Here is a 21,251-nt window from a genome sequence, read left to right as displayed (position 1 = left end):
ATCAATTTCAACTCTGCACTTTCGTTTCTGCCAGTGTAACCTTCTTACTTATTTACTTACATATGTAATTATTGTATTTGTTTACTTTATTTTGTGTGTGTATGTGTACAACTTCGCTCCTTGGTGCATTATTTAAAGTTCATAGACGTGTTCTATTTAAGTATGTATGTTTGTATGTTAGGGTGGGTCAAAAAAATAAAAGAATATATGCTAAATATTTTACTTTCGCTTGGTACTCTGAAAATAAGTTAGTAGACACCTCTTAGAAACTCCCGTCAAGTATGATTCCTAAATTGTAAAGTGAATAGATGCGTTTTATTTGAGTATCTATGTGTACATATTAGGGTGGGTCACAAAAAAATTATATAAAATTTATTAAATATTTTTGTCGCTTAGTACGCTGAAAAATAAGTTCGTAGATACCTCTTAGACAACCTCACCAAGTATGTTCTCTTAATTGTAACGGGTAGCTTCTCCGCCTAACAGCTTTCTATTTTTTCTCATTATCAGCTAGAAAAATTCAAATCTCGCTTTCATCTACCGGAAAAAATAGCTGGTTTCATAGATTTTGTAAAAAATTGAATGCGCTACAAAAATGTATTTTATTATTTTTGCATTAAGTTACGTTTTATGAGATAAACATCGTCAAAACTCAACGAAAAAAAAAAAAATAATAAATTATAAGTTTTGATTTTTTGGCCCACCCTAGTAAGCAGGTAGGATCTAGCTTGGGTGGGTTGATAAGAAATAATAAAAAGAATAAGTTTTCGGCTTTTGACTCATGCTAGTAAGCATGTATGCATTTGACAAAAAAAAAAGTTAAGAGAGTAAGATTCCCTATTTTGTTGACCCGCCCTACTGTGCATGAATACATTGAGCTTGGCTGGATTGATCAAAAAATAAAAGGTTTTCCTTTTTTGATAAAAAAATTATAAAAAGAACAAGTTTTAATTTTTTGTGACTCACCCCAGTATGCATGTATGTATGTATGTATGTATAATATTTATAAAAAAAATTATAAGTTCGTCTGTTTTGATAAAAAAATTATAAAAAGAACAAGTTTCCATTTTTTTTTTGTCCACCCTAGTATGCATGTATTTAGCTTAGCTGGTTTGATAGAAAAAAATAAAAAATAATAAGTTTTTCTGCTTTTGATAAAAAAAAATTATAAAAAGAACAAGTTTTCATTTTTGTCGGGCCACCCTAGTATGCATGCATGTATTTAGCTTGGCTGGTTTGATAGAATAAAATAAAAATAATAAGTTTTCCTGTTTTTGATAAAAAAAATTAATAGAAAGAACAAGTTTTCGTTTTTTTTTTTTTGACCCACCCTAGTAAGCGAGTATGTATTTAACTTGGCTGTGTTGATAAAAATATAATAAGGAGAATAAGTTTTCGTGTTTTGATAAAAAAAAAATAGTAATAAAAATAAAAAAATTTTTTTTTTTTGACCCACCCTAGTAATAAGTAATAAGTTTAGCTGGGTTGATAAAAAAAATAAATTTTCCTTTTTTTGTAAAAAAAAAAATAATATAAAGAAAAAGTTTTCATTTTCTTTTATCCACGCTAGTATGCATGTACGCATTTAGCTAGCTGGGTTGTTAACTCCGTCGGCGTTTTGTCTGTTATAAAATTTGAGGGAAATGCTTAGAGTTAATGCGACGAAGTTATAATACAATTACTTGCAGAAGGAGGAGGAGGGGATGAGGTTGAGATGGAGTTTATAAACACATATGTAGATGTACATACATATGTGTGTATGTAGCTTAATTATCAATTTTATTGTTGCAATTTCTTGTTGTTTCTATATATTCAAAATTCTCTCTTTTATCTATTTTTTAACTAGTTTTTCAAGGAACGCTGGTGGGTTATGATTGATTTACTGAAATGTTCTTACAAAACCTGCAATTTACTCACACATACATAAGTGATGACCTTATGCGTTATGTGAGCATCAGCTGATGCTCATTTGTTTTTGTTTTCTGTTTTTTGTTTTTTTTTTTATTTTCACGGCTATATTTTACAAATACAAAACGTACTTAATTGCAATTGAAGTGCCAGAGCTGTGTCAGACGTTGTTTGTCCGCACATACTATACATATGTACATACATATGTATATATACATGTATATGTATGCATGTATCTATGCATGTTTGTATGTATGAGCACATGAAATATTTTTATTATTATTTTTTTTTTGCTTTTTTTACAATATTTTTTCTTTCTTTATTTTAATTCACTTAAAATCGCTTATTAACTCAGACAATCTTCTTATATTACTTCTGCTTTATAAATATTTATGCAATAACTATTTGTTTTTTGTTGTTTTTATTTGGATGGAAGCTTTTTGAGCGCCTACAAGCGCAAAGCTGCGAAATGCTAATGATTAATTCAGTAAATATTTAAATAATTAAATATAAATAATTAGTCAAAAAGTTTAGCTGACAAAATTGGCGTAAGAAACAAAAAATATATTTACTTTGTATTGTTTTTTGTTTTATATTTATTTTTATTATATTTTATTTCTTTTATTTTATTTTTTTAATTATTTATTTTTAATATATTTTTGTGTTTTATTTTATTTTTATTCATTTTTATGTAAAGCAACTTTAAAATTGAATCATAATTCTCAAGCAAATATCAAATAAGAAACATCAAACATCTATGAAGCTGATTTTTGAGTGTTTCCAAGTAAACCGCCAAGTAATTAGACTAGTGCAGCAGTCTTTAAAAATATAAAAAAAAAATGAATTCAAAGTATATTGAAACGCAGCGGCAAATAAAGATAAAAGAACAAACATTAATGGAAAAGTACTTTAAGTGCGATATGTGGACGGGAAAAGGAAGGGGAACGGCGTGGCTATATTTTGAAGGGTAAGGAATAGTTCATCTCGATTTCCGGCAAAACTACAACTTCTATAGAAAAACGTTATATGGCAATATTGTAGATAATTCAAAGACCTGTAACATTTTTTAAGGACTTCTTTCACATAACCTCAAAATTGAAGTGAAAAATTTACAAAACCAAATTTTTGGATTTTATTTATTTATCCTGTTTTAAATATAAAATTAACAAACATTTTAGCAAATAAAAAAATAATTTAGCAGTTGGACAGTACTCTGAAGATTTTATAGATTAAATAAGACAATAAAAAATTCGACTTTCTGAAGCCGGATAGCCCATGAAACCCTTTAAGTGAGCTTTCCAATAAATCATTACTAAATTAAGTGATATTTTAAATTGTGACAAAAGAGTACCCACAAAATGGAAATTATATTTCAAAAATTAAATATTCTATAGTGCTATGTTGGTAGGACTGTCCTTAATTACTATGAGCACGATTTGTCTAACAGTTTGTTTACAGCAGCTGCTTAAGTCGGTACAACTCAGTAGTGCGTTGCGAAGAATTTGTCTCAAATTTTGTATTTCTAACCAAATTTCGTATGCGGAATCGTTGCGAACGTTAGAAAAGGCTTACGGTGATTCAGGTTCATCAAACACACAGGCCTACGAGTGGTACAAAACCTTCAAAGACGGTCGAGAGATCCTTAAAGACATGCCTCGTGCTGGAAGACCTTCGACCTCTTCAATAAAATGAGAATATTGAAAAAGTGAAGAATATACTGCTTAAAAATCGTCAAGCAAGTGTTAGAGAGATGGCAAGAGAGAGAGATATATGTATGTCGCAAGTCCGTTCGAATGATTTTGGTGTACTTGTATATTTTGGGTATGAAACGCGTTCTTGCTCGACTCGTCCCGATAAAGCTGATATTTTTTTAAATGAGTACCTAAACAGGTCTCTTTGGCCATGCTTGATCGTGCGAATTCCATCCCACATTCATGAAGAGCATTATAAATGTCGAGTAGACATGGGTTTTTGAGTTTGACATACAAAGAATTCAACAATCAACGGCATGGAGAGAAAACAACTAGCCGAAACCGACAAAAACCACGACAAAGCCGCTCAAAAATCAAAGTGATGCCCTTGTTTTTTTCGATATTAATGGTTTGGTGCATCATGAATTTATTATAGAGGGACAGACGGTCAATAACCCGTCGAAAATGTTCGGAATTGTGGAAGAACAATTCACTAATTTTACACGATGATAATGCACCTTCGCATCGAGCCATGATTTAATTTTTTTTTTTTTTTCAATTGAAGTATAAATTTAGTTTTGTAATTTGTTTTGTAAAAAATTGCACTGAACAAAAAAGTTTAGACGCGGCTTATAAGTACTTCTCGATCTCAAATAATATATCTCAAATAATCGGCAATTTCAAATCGGCCACATAAAAGTCGAAGGTCAATCTTGACAGTACGAATTGTGCAACCCTTTTTAATTTTTACTCGCATAGAATTTTGCCTTTCAGGAAGAGTAAGAAAAATGCTGTGGACGAAATTCACTTTATTTGACTCTTTGTCCTTTACATCTTGGTCTTTCACATTTGACACCATGACAAATTTTCTTCGATTTCATACAACTTTAAGTTTGAAATAATGGATTCGTATTTCAAGTGCAACTCATAATAAGCGCAAGCCACCAGTCTTCTCTCGTAAAACGAAATAAAATTACAACAACACTTATCTTTGGCATTTTATTATTTATAACTTTCGATATTAACGCTATCTTTTTATGCGACCATTTGTTGTGTTCACTTTCGACGAATTACTTTCAAGATATTTATTTTTAAAACTAAAAATACCAAAAACAAAATATCGTTCATTTGTCGTGTTTAACATAAAGTATAAAGTATTTGATTGTTTTTGTTTTGTTGTGTTACATTTTGTTTGATTTTCATAATTATAATATAAGTAGCATGTATGTATGTATGCATGTATCTAAGTGTATAAATATAAAAATTATTTAAGCATTAATATAAATTACAAAAAACTACATACATATATATGTATGCATATATGTAAAGTATAATAAAGTAGTGATTGCTCAAAATTCAACATTATACGCTAAAACTTAAAACTGCGTGTGTAGATATGTATGTGTGTGTGTAGATCAAATTGGCAGTCGATTTTACGAAATTTCAAATTATTTGTACAATTAACCAATTTTCGAGTTGTAAGTTGTAAATCATAAATGAAGAAAATAATCTCTTAATACAAGTGTATGTATGCATAACGGCATGTCCGATTCAACAAGCGGCAAAACAACACTCGCTAAAGAAAACAAATAGCCATGGCTGCTAAGAAATACAGCAAAAAGCTCGCAAAACAACCAAAACAATAACAAAAATTAAAATTTAATTTAAAAAATGTAAATAAAAAACAAAAACTAAAAAAAGAGTAAAAAAATTAGATAAATTATAATAACTAATTAAAAAAAAATTAACATTAAACAATAAAATAAAATATTGTATGAAAAAACGAAAAAAGTGCAATGAAAAAATAATTAAAATAATAATAATTAGTAATTAAAAAATAATTAATTAATAATTAAAAAAATGTTATAAAATAAAAAGAATGTTTAATAAAAATAAAAATATTATAATTATTTTATTTTATAATTAATTTTAATTTTATTAATTTTTTTTGTTTGAATTTGAAATTAATTACAATTTTTAATTTTAATTATTTATTGTATGTATTTATAAAATAAAAAATAAATTAATTATTAATGCACAGTTGAAAAAAAACTGTTGTAGAAAATATATTTTTAATTTTTGATCAATAAAAAAAATTTAATTGAAATAATTTTCAATTAATTAAATAAAAATTAATTATAAAATAAAAAAATGAAAATAATAATATGTGTACATATGTGTATATAAAAAAGCTGCCACAAAATTAATATTGTAAAACAAAAAAATTGTTTATTATTGTTGTTTCCGGAATAATTGCAATATTTGTTTTGCTCAAAATTTTTTAATATTTTTCCGGAATATTTGCAATCCTTTTTTCGAAATCTGTTCAAACATTTTTTTCGACAACGTTGTGAAAAAATTGTATCGAAATATTATTTATGTTTTTTCGAAATCCTTTCGAAATTTTTCTCCGTAATCGTTCAAACATTTTTTTTTTCAAAAATTTTTTGCAACGTTTTCAAACATTTTTCTCGGCATATTTTCAATCCTTTCAATATTTTTTCGCAAACCTTTCAATATTTTTTTCCAAACTCTTTTCAATATTTTTCCGGAATCTTCGCCATATTTTTTGTCGAAATCTATTCAAAATTATTTATCGAAATCTTTTAAAAATTATTTTCGATATCTTTTCAATATTTTTCCGGAATCTTCGCCATATTTTTTGTCGAAATCTATTCAAAATTATTTATCGAAATCTTTTAAAAATTATTTTCGGTATCTTTTAAATATTTTTCCGGAATCTTTGTAATCCTTTTTTCGAAATCTATTCAAAATTATTTTTATATATTTTTTTCGAATTTTTTTTAAATACTTTTTTTTATAATCTTCTCATTATTTTTTTTCAAATTCCTTTCAATATTTTTTTTCGAAATAATCCAAATATTTTTTTTAAATCTTTTCAAAATTTTTTATCGAAATATTTTCAATATTTTTCCGGAAGTTTTGCAATATTTTTTTTTTTTTTGAAATCTTCTCAATACTTTTTTCGAAGTTTTTTTTTTTGTAATTTTTTCCCACATCTTTTCATTATTTTTCGGGAATCTTTGTAATCTTTTTTTCGAAATTATTCAAAATAATTTTTTCGAAACCTTTCAATCTGTTCAATATTTTTTCCCGAAATCTTTTCAGTATTTTTGCGAAATCTTTGCAATATTCTTTTCCGAAATCTTTTCAATATTTTATTTTCATAATCCGCTCAATTTTTTTTTCATAGTCTTCTCAATATTAATTCCGAATCCTCTCAATGCTGTTATAAAAATCAATTCACCACGCTAAGTGTGTGCTTGTAGGTAAAAAAGTGTGTTGAATTTAGCTTTTTATTATTGTTTAGCGTTTTTTATGTGGCGTAGACACACGTCTACAATTCTTCTTGTCTTCTTACAAATACAAATACAAAACGTTTCAACTCATCATTACATATTTATGAAAATACGAAAATGGCTTTTGTATAAACGCGCTTGATTATCCGACATTTCTTACTTATGCTCTTTATTAAATTAATTTCTTTTGTTTTGTTTGTTTTTTTGTTTCGCTTTCGCTTTGTCATACAAGTGAAAAATCTTAAGTAACACACATGCATATTAATAATGATTGTGACACGTTTTCATTTTGATTACAATACAACTATGTTACGCAACGTCGTTAGTTAAAATATCGTAACTGTAAAATACTCTAACTGTATATATTTTAGTTTGCGGAAGCACCGTTAGCACTTAACGCAAAAGTTTGTTTGTTTTTTGTTTTTAGAGTTTTAGAGTAAAGTCAGCACATACAGGGTGTTTACAAACGCGCATTTGTGCACAATTTCTGCCAGTTTGGCCGCGAGCACGTTATGCCGTTATTTTTTACGAAAGTTAAAGTAAATGTATGCGGTTTTCCACAAACTAACGCTAAAGTATATTAAATATATGCGTTTTAGACACTAAAATAATTGTTTTCAAATCATACTTAATATTTTAATTTGTATTTATATATATTTTTTTTTTGCCAAAGTATTTAAACCGTTAGTTGTCGAGTTTTTTCGAGTTTTTTTGTAATAAATTAGAAAGAAAATAATATAATTACATGTAGTTGTGTTGAGTTAACGTTTGTTGTATATTTTATTGTTAAATAATTACAACAACTTTGTTCATAAGTTCCGACAGTTTGAGGCGCCATTTTGTAATGATAGCTGCTCGTCGTTTCCACTACTCAATTGTCGTTCGTAGCTTTGCTCTATCACCTATGTTATGTATAGACTTAATATATATGTATATATGTATGTATATAATATAACTTAAAAAGAAAATAAATGTTTATGTAGTGAATTAAGTAGTAAAGTTTCCATTTTGTTGCAGTTTAGCAGTAGTTGGGCGATTCCCGTTTTTTGCCATAAACTTTTGCTCTCCACACTCTCACACTCCACATTCTCCACAATCCACATTTTTATGGCGAAACATATGGTGGCGGTTTTCGATATGATGGCGTTGCTGGTGATTTCCCCCGCGCTTCGCGTCCTCCCACGACAACGGCGGGCGGTGGCACATATTCATCTACATCATTGTCGCCTGCAAGGCGGAACAACAGCATAAATTCAATATTAGCTTTGCAATTTATTGATAAAAGCTCGCAAAAGCGCACTCACCATTCATGTTGGACGTATTGTAGGAGGGTGGCAACAATGGCGGCTTCTCGTCCTTCAATATGATTGGGCTCTTATTGCCGATTTCGGGTTTTTCGTCCAGCTCATCTTGGAAAATGACAGGTATATTCTTCTTGCGGAACGATCTACGCTCTTCTTCATCTCCTATACGAAAATAAATAAAATAAAATGCATAAATATTACATAATTGTATGAACAATTTAAAGAGGTGTGTAGATGATAATAATACGAACTTTCACCCAGTAATCGGTCAGGTAGCCAAACACACACTGCTCTAAATAGCAGCAGAAGGGTGTGGTAGAGGTAAGGTAATCTCGTCCCAGCGGATGAAAGAACTCAGTGGTGTAATACCATTGGCTCTTCTCCCAAGGGACTGCATTACCAAAAAGGGTAAATTTCACCAATAAGTTCAAGGTTACCCTTAGCAGTAAGGTTGAAAGCAATGATTCCACCCCACTGTTTAGGGATGGTAAAATCGATACCGACGGCAAAAATGTCGGAGGGAATTCATGAGTCGCAGGACCAACACCAAACACTACATACTATGGGAAGTTTTCCGAGCATTTTTCAATCAGAAGTCTGAGCCATAAGTCGGTGCATAGAAAAAAACCTCCAATGCAACTATAGCAACGAGCAACTGGTACAGGAGTGTAGAGCATGGCCAAATAGCTTAGCGGAACGTAGCCAAGTGCACCTTATCTGGCTGCACGGTCCCAAAGGTATAGCTTGGAATGAACTGGCTGATGACCTCGCCTGCTTCGCTGCATCCACTAAAATGGTATGACCTGAACCCTTCATTGCGGTGGGTCCTCATACCATAAAGGAGAGGGAGGTATTGGCAACAACTCTTAAACAGTTTTCGAGAGCAAGGTTCTGGAGAAGATTTATGGTCCTTTGCGCATTGGCAACGGCGAATTTGACATAGATCAGCGAACTAAGAGACAACGGCTACGCTGGCTAGGTCTAGAGAGTATTCGAGGCAGTACCGGCCGGAGGAAGCCGAGGAAAAGGAAGACCTCCACTCAGTTGGAAAAACCAGGTGGAGAAGGCGCCAAACAGCAAAAAAGAAGAACGACTGTCGAGCTGTTGTTAAGTCGGTTATAACAGCGTAAGCGGTGTATATGCCAATGAAGAAGAAAATGAGTTCAGTGTGTTATTATCAAGCTGAATTAGCCCAAGGTATTTGTTGTTCACCAGGCCAACAGTGGGTATTTTATTTAAATGAAGGCGGCTTAAAGTCACGATTATGAAGAATACACTTTCCTCGAATAAAAATTGACTTTATCTCCAATAAGCACAGTAAAAAAGTGCAAAAACACATTACAACCTTGAATGGCATTAACTTAAGGAATCCAGTGATGTCACGTGATGATCGGTTTTCCAACCACCAGCTCATTTAAATGTTCATTAAAAATCTATTTTAAAATACACTTTAAATATCACTCTTGTAAACTGAACTTGCCTAACCAATTCAGTTATCTACCTATACATATATACCGTTGAGTCAAATAACTCACCCAATTCCATTTTGCCGCTCTTACGACGGCGACGATGTAGACAACACGCAATGAGGCAAGCAATTAAGATCATGCTGACAATAATCACCGCCGGCAAGATGATTGTGTACATATACTCTTCGCTGAAGCTCGATTTCAGAGTTGGCTGATCGGGTTTCGTCGGCACATAGTCGCGGTGGATGATATCAGTTTGTGCTAAAAATAAAAATTAATAAATATATTTACTAATAATAGGAAAAATATATAACAGCAATTCAAACTTACGATGGCACAAGCCTAACGGCAATGCTTGCACATTGGTTAGGTTCAATTCAGGTCCTAAAATCTTTTTCACATGATCGCGCACCATATGATCCTTAATTAGGTAAACACTGCGTACAGCCTCGATTTCCTCTTCGGGACAACGATTATGCGACTTGTACAAGCTCGTATTGTAGAAATTCACAATTGTGCTATCCGAGTCGTGATGCGTTGTCACCGAACGTATTTGCACGTACTGTGTCGTTTGATCGCCGAACAGTTGAGCAATGCGTTCCACAAATTTACGCTGCAGATCTGCATTGAATTGCTCGTGCCTTATGGCCAGATAGGCTTTGAAGTAGACGCTAAATTCTTTCTTCGGCGCATGATTCACCACCACAACCAAAGCGTCGGTGGCGCTCAGGCCGCCAGCATCTTGTGCGACGAGCAAGTATTCCTCTGAGCCGGCATCACCACTCTTTGGTATGCCATAGAATTCCTGATTCTTCGAGTCGAATTGTAACCAATGACGCGGGTTCAGCTCTTTGTGATCCTTCGTCTTCAGCGTTAATGTCAGCTGTTCATTATCGTTGGGATCGTAGAACGTATCGCTGGGTACTTTGTAGACGAGCAAATGACCGACGGTAGCATTAACGCGATCCACTTGATTGCGTGGCAGCGGTGGTACGTTTGTCGCCATATGTGTCGTTGGTTTCGGTTTGGTAATGTGCGATTTCTGGCAAGCGCCAATCAGTTGACCCGTTATGGATTTCACACTCAGTGTTGGATACACCAAATCGCTTAAGCGGCTGGCATCTAAACGCTTGACTAGCTTATTGAGCTCTGCCTCGGGACACTCATTGGTGGGGAAGGTCTCATTGAAATATACAAAAGTAGCGGTATTTGGATCCTGTGGCATCGGACGTATTTCGCGTACAACCAACGAGTTGGTGTTTTCATCACCCAGTGTTGAGGCAACATCTGAAAATTATGAGGGATTAGTTATACGCTGGTATATATAACATTTTATTCGAAGCTGCTTACCGCGCATTAATTTCAGCTGCCAGTCAATGTTGTGTATGTTCTTCTCGTTGATCTTGACGGTAATGCTGATCTCGTGATTAACGGTACGCACACCGCGATGCTGTTGCACAGATATCTCTAGAGTTTCCGTTACTGAATCATTGCCAGAGTCGGTTGCCGTTAAACGGTATTGCCATTTTGAAACCGAATCATCCAGGGGTCTACAAGTATGAGTGTGAGGAAAATTTTTATATTTTAATATGTTTGAGTTTAAAATAATTAAATATAATTACTTTTCAGATGTAAAAAATTAATCAGTTCAAAAATTCCACCATATGGGAGCTACTAAATATTATAGTTATACAACTTTTCTCTTTCTATTTGTTTTAATTAAGTATATGCCTAAATTTTGATACCTTATCTATAAAAATAAATTATTTATAATGCAAAATCTCATTTTTGAACGATATTTTATAGGGGAGCTATATGTTATAGTAAACCGATCAGGATAATTTTCACGGTATATATTTTAATTACGATATCCGAATAACGTACGAAATTTCGTTTTTTTAACACTTTAAATGTGGGACTTATAATGTGAAATACCGTTTTTGAATAATTTTTAATATGGAAGCTATATGCTATAGTCAGCCGATCAAGACAATTTTCACGGTACAGATTTTTAATTACGATATCCGTATAACGTACGATTTTTTTTTTTTTTTTAACTTTAAATGTTGCAGTTATAACCAAAAATCTAATTTTTGAATAATTTTTTTTATGGGAGTTATATGCTATAGTCAGTCGAACAAGACAATTTTCACGCTATATACTTCAATTACGATATCCGTATAACGTACGAAATTTCGTTTTTTTAACACTTTAAATGTGGGAGTTATAGCCAAAAATCGAATTTTTGAACGATAATTTATGCATTATGCTGTTTGGCTGTCCACTTTCTGTACAAACATCAAATATAAGCCTCAAAAATCCTACTTAGACCTACTCAGCTCAGCTTTCGAAGCATTTCAGAATACTTTTTGATAAGTAACTACTTATTTCTTGCTCTTACAAACAACATATATGTGACCTGGTCTACGAAAAGGGGGCTTAGGTGTCAAAAAAAGGAGAACAATTAATGAGATAACGAGAAACTGACGACTATTTTTAACAGCTTTTCCCAGAAAACTAGTTTTCGCACGTTAGCCCCCTTTTCGTAGACCAGGTCACATATTCAGAAAGGTCAAAATCAACGAACATACGAGCCATAAATATTAATAATTAAAAACACTAATTTACACTTACAATCCATACAGTACATGTGTTTCGGGATTGAATTGTAACCATGACGATGCCTTCAATTCACGATCATCTTTATCCGTCAAATCCAAGCGCAGATTTGTGAGGTCCTCCGTATCGTAGAAGGCATCCTGCGGCACTGAGTATGAGAAGGCCTTGCCCGAGGTTACAGCGAATTTCTGCAGGCGTGTGCGTATCATTGGCGGTGTATTCTCTGCCTTGGGCTCCACATAGTCGGTAGAGGGCAGCGTCGGCGCCGTGGCATCAGTGCTGACGGAGGTTGTTGGTGTTGTGCCAAAGGTGGAAGTTGTTGGTGAGGTTAACGAAGAAGTAGGCGACGCAGCGTCGGCACCTTGCGGTGTAGTCGGTGGCTAAGGAGCGATAGATCATATTAAGACAGTGTTACAAGTGAGAATTATAACATTTGACTCACCGTGCGGCTCGCATCTGGTTCGGAGAACAAAGTGTTTGTCTCATTGTCATCCTAAAGGTGTTTCGTTGTTTGACAAAAGTTTGTTTTTGTGGCAGTCGTGTGTTGATTTGTTGATTTTTTTTTCGAGAAAATAAAAGAACGAAATTATTTCGTATAACTTAGACGAGTAAAAATGTTCGATATCGATACTTCATGCCAGCAATATTTCGATTTTATGCAATATAATACTCGTAATGTGTGTATGAAGAAATATATGGAAATGTTCAAACATTAAGGTGCGACAATAATGCTAGAAGTCATGCATGCAGACTAGACTAGGTATGTATCTAAGTATGATATAAGTATGTGCAACGGTTATGTACAGTAGCTAGTAAAATAATAGCAGTTTGAGAGAGACCCAACGAAGCAGTTATTTAATAATTTTTTTTTTACTTATTTTTTTAAATTTTAGTTTGAATTTTTTTCAATTTTTATAGCAAAAATTATATAACTGTTCATTAAGGGCTCACTCTCTGATTTGCTATTATTTCCATTTTAACTATAATGGTGTTAATTATGCAACATATTAAGATTATTGCGTCCAGAAGACGATATACAACAATTATATTTATTGGCAACTAATTGGAAACGCTTTAAAAATATTCCTTTACAAATATTATTCATAAATAAGAAAATAGGTTAACTTCAGTTGCATCGAAGCTATAATACCCTTCACAACAACAAAAATAGATAGAAAATTATTGAGGTTTTGCACTGCGGCCTCTGGTCTATTGTGCCCTCTCCCATATCACATATGTATGGTCACAAGGATCCAGCATTATGAATACTTCCACGAGCTTGCTGGGCGCGACTGATGTGATATTATGCCTGTCCACGTAGATGGAACCTACGGCCTTGAGCCTGTTTTTACAAATTGCTTCAATGTCGAAACCGGCAGTGGCGTGGCGCATTCCTGCTGCCTGCCGCGAGTACCGTTCTCTCACCACTCTCTCCTCCATGCAGAGCAACTCCTTTACTATGTGGGGCACGTTTCTGGCCCCATCAACCTGGACGCTGCCGCAGAGTGGGCTAGTTCGTCGGCCAGGTCATTGCCGGCTACCCCTTTATGCCCCGGCACCCAGATCAAGTGTACACGGTTGCAAACTGATAGTCGGTTCAGCCTTCCTATACACTCCTCCACTAATAGCGATTAGACTTCATAATCTGAGATCGCTTTTAGTGCCGCTTGGCTATCGCTTAGTATAGCGATACTGTGGTTGCGATAGTTGCGATGGAGATCGATTTCTGCACACTAACTTATAACAAAGACTTCTGCTTAAAAGATGCTGGGAAAACATCCCACTGGTATAGATAAATTGGTATGCGGTCTGCTCCAATGCCTTCCGGTGTTTTCGAGCCGTCATTGTACCACTGGATAGTAATAGGTCGAGCGTGGAATCACTCCACTCTGTCTTACTACCGAGAGTGACTCCAAACTTTTTTTACCCTCTTCGTAACGCCGTTGCTTGGAAGTAGAGCCAGTGGTGTATCTTCCCCTAAGGCCTTCATTTGTTGAGACGACATTATCTTCCATTTACCAAAATAATCTGCTGCCATGAGTATGTTTAGCTACCTGTTTGATCACCAGATGCAGCGCTGTGAGCTCCAACATTAATGTGTTTAGGCAAGTGCGCATTGGCCCTGAAGCGCATACGCATACGCAAACAAACACCCTGAACTTTTATATGCTTTATAGGGCCTCCGACGTTTACTTCTGGGTATTACAAATTTCGTTCGTAAATTTAGCCTTTTTTACAAACTGAAACGAAATAATCGAAAATCGAATAGCCAGATCTCGAAAAAATAGAAAAATTGAGCAAACTATTACACTGATTGGCTAGAAAAGGAGAGAGTTGAGGAAAGTCTTTCAGCAAGTTTAATTAAGTTTTAGAATAGAGTTGCCACCTAACAAAAAAATAATACATAACATATTTTTTCTAATAATACTCTCGGAAAGAATACGAGAATTTTTTGCTTTCAAAATGAGTTGGAAACGAGTTGCCACCTTAAGGAAAAATATATAACTGTGTAAGATATTAGAGTGTAATGAACAAGCAAGATTTTAAGAAGGCTTTCAGGAAACAATACGAGCTTTTTGATTTAGATATGATGCAAAACAGAGTTGCCACCTTTTTAATATTTTTTTTTGTGTTAGATTACAAAATGTATGAGAAACGTTTAAAATATCAGGGAACAATACGAGAAGTTTTGATTTAGATATTATTCAAAACAGAGTTGCCACATTTTAAATATTTTTATTTTATTTTAGATTACAAAATGTATGAGAAACTTTTAAAATATCAGGGAACAATACGAGAAGTTTTGATTTAGATATTATTCAAAACAGAGTTGCCACATTTTTGATTTTTTAAGATTACAAAATGTATGAGAAATGTTTAAAATATCAGGAAAAAATACGAGAAGCTTTCGACTTAGCTATGATTCTAAACGGAGTTGCCACCTTTTTTTTTAGATTAAAAAATGTATGAGAAATGTTTTAAACATCAGGAAAAAATTCGAGAAGCTTTCGATTTGGATATGATGCAAAACAGAGTTGCCACCTTTTTATTTTTTTTAGATTAAAAAATGTATGAGAAATGTTTAAAATATCAGGAAAAAATTCGAGAAGCTTTCGATTTGGATATGATGCAAAACAGAGTTGCCACCTTTTAATTTCTAGCTGCAGCTAACCTAACATTTTCAATACGGCGTCATTATTCGAACAATTGCTGATATAACTGTAGTAGTTACACAGCTTAAAACATAAATAATAATAAAAATAAATGAAAACTGTATTATATAATATATTTTACGAATATTTATTACGCATTTACAGCAATGTAGGCAGCGTTTCCAATTAGTTGTCAATGACCTGCATATAGTATATTACATAAACTATTAATATCGGGAAATGTTAGTATATAATACAATATTTATAGACAAATAAAACATTAAGTGGATAGTCACACACACACACACACACATAAATGTACAATATGCTAAAAGCAATACAAAAACAATAAGAAATGTGCATAATTGGCAAAATAGCAGCAAAGCAATTAACAACTATTATTATGAAGTGTGAATGTGCGAGAGTGCAAGAGTGCAACCGTTATACGTGATTAGCATTTGAATACGTAAACGTGTGATATGTGCGCGCGCGTAGCCGTAAGAAAAGTTGTGGGGCAAACAATTGGACACAATCATTGGAGGAAAGTTGGTGGTGGAACGGTGTTGGGTCATGATTGGCGCTTTGTTGAGTGCGAATGCGTTTGCAAAGCACGCCAATTTGCTAAACAGTGGACCGACCATGCGCTGCTTTCTATGTATGTATATATGTATGTATGTATGTGTGTAGCTATGTGGGAGTAACTAACGGCATGCAGGCGCCCGGTGTTGATGGTTTGGGTGCTTGGACTGAGCGCTGGAGAGTGGTTGAGGTGACCTATGCAGTTGAGGTGCTAAAAAAAGTGCATATTTTTGTTTTTGCTTTTTTCGGTTTTCAAAACATGCGTTCAATAATTTGCATTGGCAATACAACAATATTTGCGCGCTTCCACACGACTTTCAAGCGGGAAATTTCACAAATTTCTTTTTTTTTTTGGTGATTCTTTTGTAGCTAATTTGTTGATGCTTTTTATATTTTTTACACATTCCAAAGCTTTAGAGTTCCAAAAAAAAAAACGAGATTCATTGCTTTCTGCAAGCGATGCTACAACACGGCTCTTCACCTTTCTCAAGACGCCTTCAGCGGTTGTTGTCGTTAAGGTTGTTGTTATTGTTGTTGTATCACTGCTCGTTATTGTTTCCGCCATTGACAGATGCACGCTTGTTGTTGTTGTTGCGGCCTCTGCGCCATTTCTAACGGCTTCTTCCGCATTAGCGCCGCCTTTTGGCGTCAGCGTCGCGTCGGTGTTGTTATCAAATGTTTTTGTTGTTTGTTTAAGTATTTGCTGTAGTTGTGATTGTTGTTGCATACGTTCTAACTGCACTTGGCATCCATATTAGTGTTAATAGACAATCAATAACACATATTTTGTGGATTATATAGATTTTTTTGTTAACAAATAGTAAATATGTATGTATATATAGTGGATAGAGAACAACAACAAAAAATAAGAAATATTTTACTGAGCTCGTTTGTACAAGTAATATTTTTTGAGTGTTTAAGTTACAGTTAATACTAAGATATGTAAATCCTAATGGGATATTTAATAGGTGGTGAGCACAGAGAGCAAAAGAGAGAGAGACAGAAAACACTCTCAAAAGTGTCAAAAATATGACATTTAACATATACGATTTGGAAACGCCGTAAAAAAGTGGATTATTTTTACTAAAAATTATTTTCTAAGTCTGAGTAGAGTTTTCCGAAGCTTTGCATTATTGCAGTGGAGACTTGTTAGTTCCATTGGACTCTCGAAGAATTTGTTTAGTTAATTCATTGAAAAATAAATGCAACTTTAGCTGAATTTTGTTTAATAACGTAAGATCACTATTAATGAAAAAAGTGAGGTTAAATGTAGAGATAAATATTTTAGCCGTGAGTATGGCATACAGCTTTGTCAAAACAAGCCAGAATACTAGTAGGTGTCGATGCCTTTAGTAAGCTGTCGTTCGACTGGACGCCTTTGTATCCTATTCAATTTTCTTGGGTGGAATGTATTGTGTTAACAAGGTTAAAAAGGTTGCCACTTTATAGTACTACACATATAAAATTGATATGTTGTGGCAAGAGCATCTCCAACAATCAGTTGAACTAGCTTGCTAGAAATACTATACAAGCCCGGTATTAATGTGAATGTATATGTTACAGGTGAACTATGGAGATGTCTTTTGCATCATATAAGGTTGTATTTACTTTCGTAGACACTCGAATTGGCTTCAAGTTCGCTAATATTAGTTTTCAAACTTCAAAACTAATCCAGACTTATAGTTTTCCAAAAAGTGATAAATTGTTAATGAAAACGATCGTGCTTTTTACATCAAATGGAGGAAACCATTTAGAATTGAAATTTGTACAATGTGGAATTATAACGGTACATTTATATAATGTGACAGTATAACGGTACTTTAGAGTAGCAACTTTTTTTGTTTTCGAGACTAAATTCCTCTTCATTACCAAGAAATTGAAAACAATAATTAAAAAAAATTAAACTAATTTATTACAAAAATTAATAAAATTAGAGAAATAAAATGTGTAAATTGATTAATTAAGAATTATAAGAATATAAAAGAAAACAAAAAATAATAATAATTAACAATAATTAAAAAAAATTAAATTAATTAATTAAAAAAATTAATAAATTCTAGAAAAATAAAATATTGAAATTAATTAATTAATTAAGAAATATAACAGAAAATTGAAAAAAAATTAATTATTTATTTAATTAATTAATTAAAATGCATAAGAAAAAAAATAAGCAAAATTAAAAAGAAAAATTTAAATAAAATAATAAAAAATTATTTCAAAACAAGCAATTTTATAAAATAAAAATTGAAAAAATCTAATTTTATTATTTAAAAAATATATTTAGAACAGAAGCTCGTTGTTGTTTTCGAGACCAAATACCGCTTCATTACACACAAATTGAAAACAATAAGAAAAAAAAATAAATTAATTATAAAATATTATAATTATATATAAATTAATATAATTCGAAAAATAAAATAATTATAAAACCAAAAAAAAACAAAAAATAATAATTAATTTATATAGTATATAAGAAAAAAATTAAAATAAGCAATATTAAAATGATAAATTTGAATAAAATAATAAAAAAATACTTAAAAATTTCATTATTATTATATTTATATATAATATTTTCATTATTTAAAAATTAATTAAATAAATAATCGATAAGAAAATAAAAAAGTAAAAGAATAACAAATAATAGAAAATTAAACAATTTTTATTACTTCAAACAAAAACTTAAAAATAAAATAAAAAATAAATGGAAAAATAGAAATTAAAATATTATCTATTTTTAAAAACAAAATTAAAAAAATAAATAAAGAGTAAAAATGGAATAATAATTAAATTTAATAAAAAAATAAAATAATAAAATTAAAAAAATAAATAAAGAGAAAAAATGGAATAATAATTAAATTTAATAAAAAAATAAAAATAATAAAATTAAAAAAATAAATAAAGAGAAAAAATGGAATAATAATTAAAAAAAATTAAAAAAATAAATAAAAAGAAAAAATAATTTAAAAATTTACTAAAAAGTCACAATTTAATTTTTAAGTAATTAAAAAAATTAAAAAAAATTGTTACAAAATTACAAAAAATATTACTAGTGTTACATAATAATAAATAAATAGAAAACAAAATAATTTAAAAAATTTACAGAAAATCACAAATTAACTTTTAATTAATTTCGAAAAAAAGAAATTAAAAAATAAGTATTAAAAAATTACAGAAAAATATTACTATTTTTATAATAAATATTAAAGATCACCAATCCAGCAGGTAGGATAGTATCGAAAAATAAAAAATTAAAAAAAATTAATAAAAATAATAAAAATAATTTTTTTAATTAAAAAAAAATATTTAAATAAAAAAAATTTAATAAAATAATACAAATTAAAAAAAGGATTAATTAAAATAGTTTCATGAAATTAGAAACAAAAAAAATAAATAAATAAAGAAGCAAATTAAATAAAAAATAAATGAAACACAAGGATTTTAAAAATATTAATATTTCTTCAGTTTAAAATACATATTTATATGTTTTCTAGCATATTTGTGCTATGAGTTGATATTTACTAATCAGCTGACTATTTGTCTAACATCATTTTGTGATACATTTATACCACAAGTACTATTTTCAACAAAAAAAGGGAATATAAAACATAACCTAAAAAATGTATGTATTCTATGCGACCGCAAGGAATCTATATCACAAGGATCACAATATGTATATATGTACATATAGTTTAACTTTAAGTTTTGTTTAGCACTGACAAGCCTAGAGCATTTAGTATATATGTACTATGTATGTACTAAATATATATAGGTAAGTACTAAACAAGGTGAGTAACGAGCTTACAATACAAACTGATAATAGTTAAAGCTTTATAGGAAATACATGACGTTCAGCTAATACTTTCATAATTTGATACTTTGTTTTACATACATGTACATATGTATTAACATAATTTAGAACGTTTAGCATAGATTTTAGCAAACTGTTACGATAATCGTTGAGGTGAATAGAAGCCACAAGAGATTTTTTGTTTGTTCAGTATTTACCTTGCTCAACAATGGTGTAGTGATGAATGATGGTTTTATTGTTGTTGTTGTTGGAGAAGTTGTTGCAAATGAAGTTGTGATTGTTGACGATATGAAAGTGGGCAACGTAGCCGTTGCTAATACAGACGACGGCGTAGACGAAGATGAGGAGGGCATTGATGAGGAGTTAGGCAGAGAGGAGGACGAAACAGATGACGATGGTAACGGTGGTGATGAGGAGGACGATGAGGATGATGATGATGATGATGATGCTGATGCATATAATGAAGTCGTGCCAGCATTGGCCAATAGATAGGGTGCTTGTGTTGTTGAAGCATTCATTGCTGGTGTGTGCAAAGCTGGTGGCAACAAAGAAGTCGTCTCCGACTTGGACAACTCAACGCCGCTTATGGCGGTTTCTAGTGTGTTAGCTACCGGCGTTATGGTGCGCGCTTCCAACTCAACGGCGGCGGCTGTTGTATCGTATGCATTCAGCAACGAGGCTTCGGTTTGCGAGCGATCCAACGAGCTGTGACTTAGCGCGGCGCTGGACTCAACAGCAGGCGCTGAGTCGAGGTCTGCAGCAGAGGCGTTGGACTCCGGCGCACCGAAATTGTCATGCGTTATTTCTGCGGTTGTTGTGCTTTGGCCACCTTTTACCGTTTGTTGGCCACCGGCATTTGAGGTAAGCGCTTGATTTGGTTCATTTAAATTCACAGTCTTGTCGTAATCATTGTCGGCGCCGCCGCCGAGCTCACCACCATTGAGCTCCTCCAGTGCATTTGGCACATCCAATTCCTTGGCAATGTCGACGGCAACCGGTGCATCTTCGTCGTCCTCTTCGATAACCGGTATCTCTTTGAGATTCTTCGTATTTTCAATAGTCTTCGTAATGACCGATTCCAATTGTGAAACGCTCTCAACAATCTCCTCATCGATATTCGGTTGTTTATGTGGCAGCAATAGGTTCGGTTCGGACGATGGCTGTTTAGCGGCACTAGACGAGGAGGAGGCGGCGGCCACAGCGGCGAGTATGCCATCCTCGTTCGCGTCACTGGACGTCGGCGATGAAGATGCCGCTGACAATTCCAGCTTATTATCCTCGATATTCGACTATATACCGTTACGCGTGTGCAAGTAGACAACATTGGTCGTGGTCGGTGGTGTGTGGGTGTGTCGGGTTGTGCGTAAATGTGTGTGTTTGTGCGTGCGTTTGTGATGATGT

General features: G+C 32.4%; 1 protein-coding gene and 1 long non-coding RNA gene across 6 annotated transcripts in view; one reads left to right on the top strand and one right to left on the bottom strand.

Moving 5' to 3' along the window:
• Positions 1-808: 808 nt before the first annotated feature.
• On the top strand, positions 809-1,291 carry LOC126755017 (uncharacterized). Its single transcript, XR_007666444.1, has 2 exons — positions 809-906; positions 1,141-1,291. It is a non-coding gene; the product is annotated as an uncharacterized LOC126755017 (long non-coding RNA).
• Positions 1,292-6,902: 5,611 nt separating this feature from the next.
• LOC126754993 (serine-rich adhesin for platelets) overlaps positions 6,903-21,251 on the bottom strand; it is an 83,476-nt gene continuing 69,127 nt past the window's right edge. For 2 of the 5 annotated variants that reach the window (XM_050467242.1, XM_050467243.1), the window contains exons 8-16: positions 20,048-21,139; positions 16,524-16,778; positions 12,754-12,804; positions 12,327-12,691; positions 11,043-11,242; positions 10,023-10,979; positions 9,759-9,953; positions 8,224-8,385; positions 6,903-8,146 (exon numbers count right to left, since the gene is read on the bottom strand). In XM_050467242.1, the coding sequence (XP_050323199.1) occupies positions 8,025-8,146; positions 8,224-8,385; positions 9,759-9,953; positions 10,023-10,979; positions 11,043-11,242; positions 12,327-12,691; positions 12,754-12,804; positions 16,524-16,778; positions 20,048-21,139 (3,399 nt within the window). In that variant the 3' untranslated portion in view covers positions 6,903-8,024. The remainder of the gene's footprint in view (positions 8,147-8,223; positions 8,386-9,758; positions 9,954-10,022; positions 10,980-11,042; positions 11,243-12,326; positions 12,692-12,753; positions 12,805-16,523; positions 16,779-20,047; positions 21,140-21,251) is intronic. The other 3 variants (XM_050467245.1, XM_050467246.1, XM_050467244.1) reach the window with 2 other exon arrangements.

This window comes from Bactrocera neohumeralis, chromosome 4, assembly GCF_024586455.1.
Source record: "Bactrocera neohumeralis isolate Rockhampton chromosome 4, APGP_CSIRO_Bneo_wtdbg2-racon-allhic-juicebox.fasta_v2, whole genome shotgun sequence".
NCBI classification, from domain to species: domain Eukaryota; kingdom Metazoa; phylum Arthropoda; class Insecta; order Diptera; family Tephritidae; genus Bactrocera; species Bactrocera neohumeralis.
The sequence above is the reverse complement of the archived record's forward strand: the minus strand, read 5'-3'. Positions and strand labels throughout refer to the sequence as shown.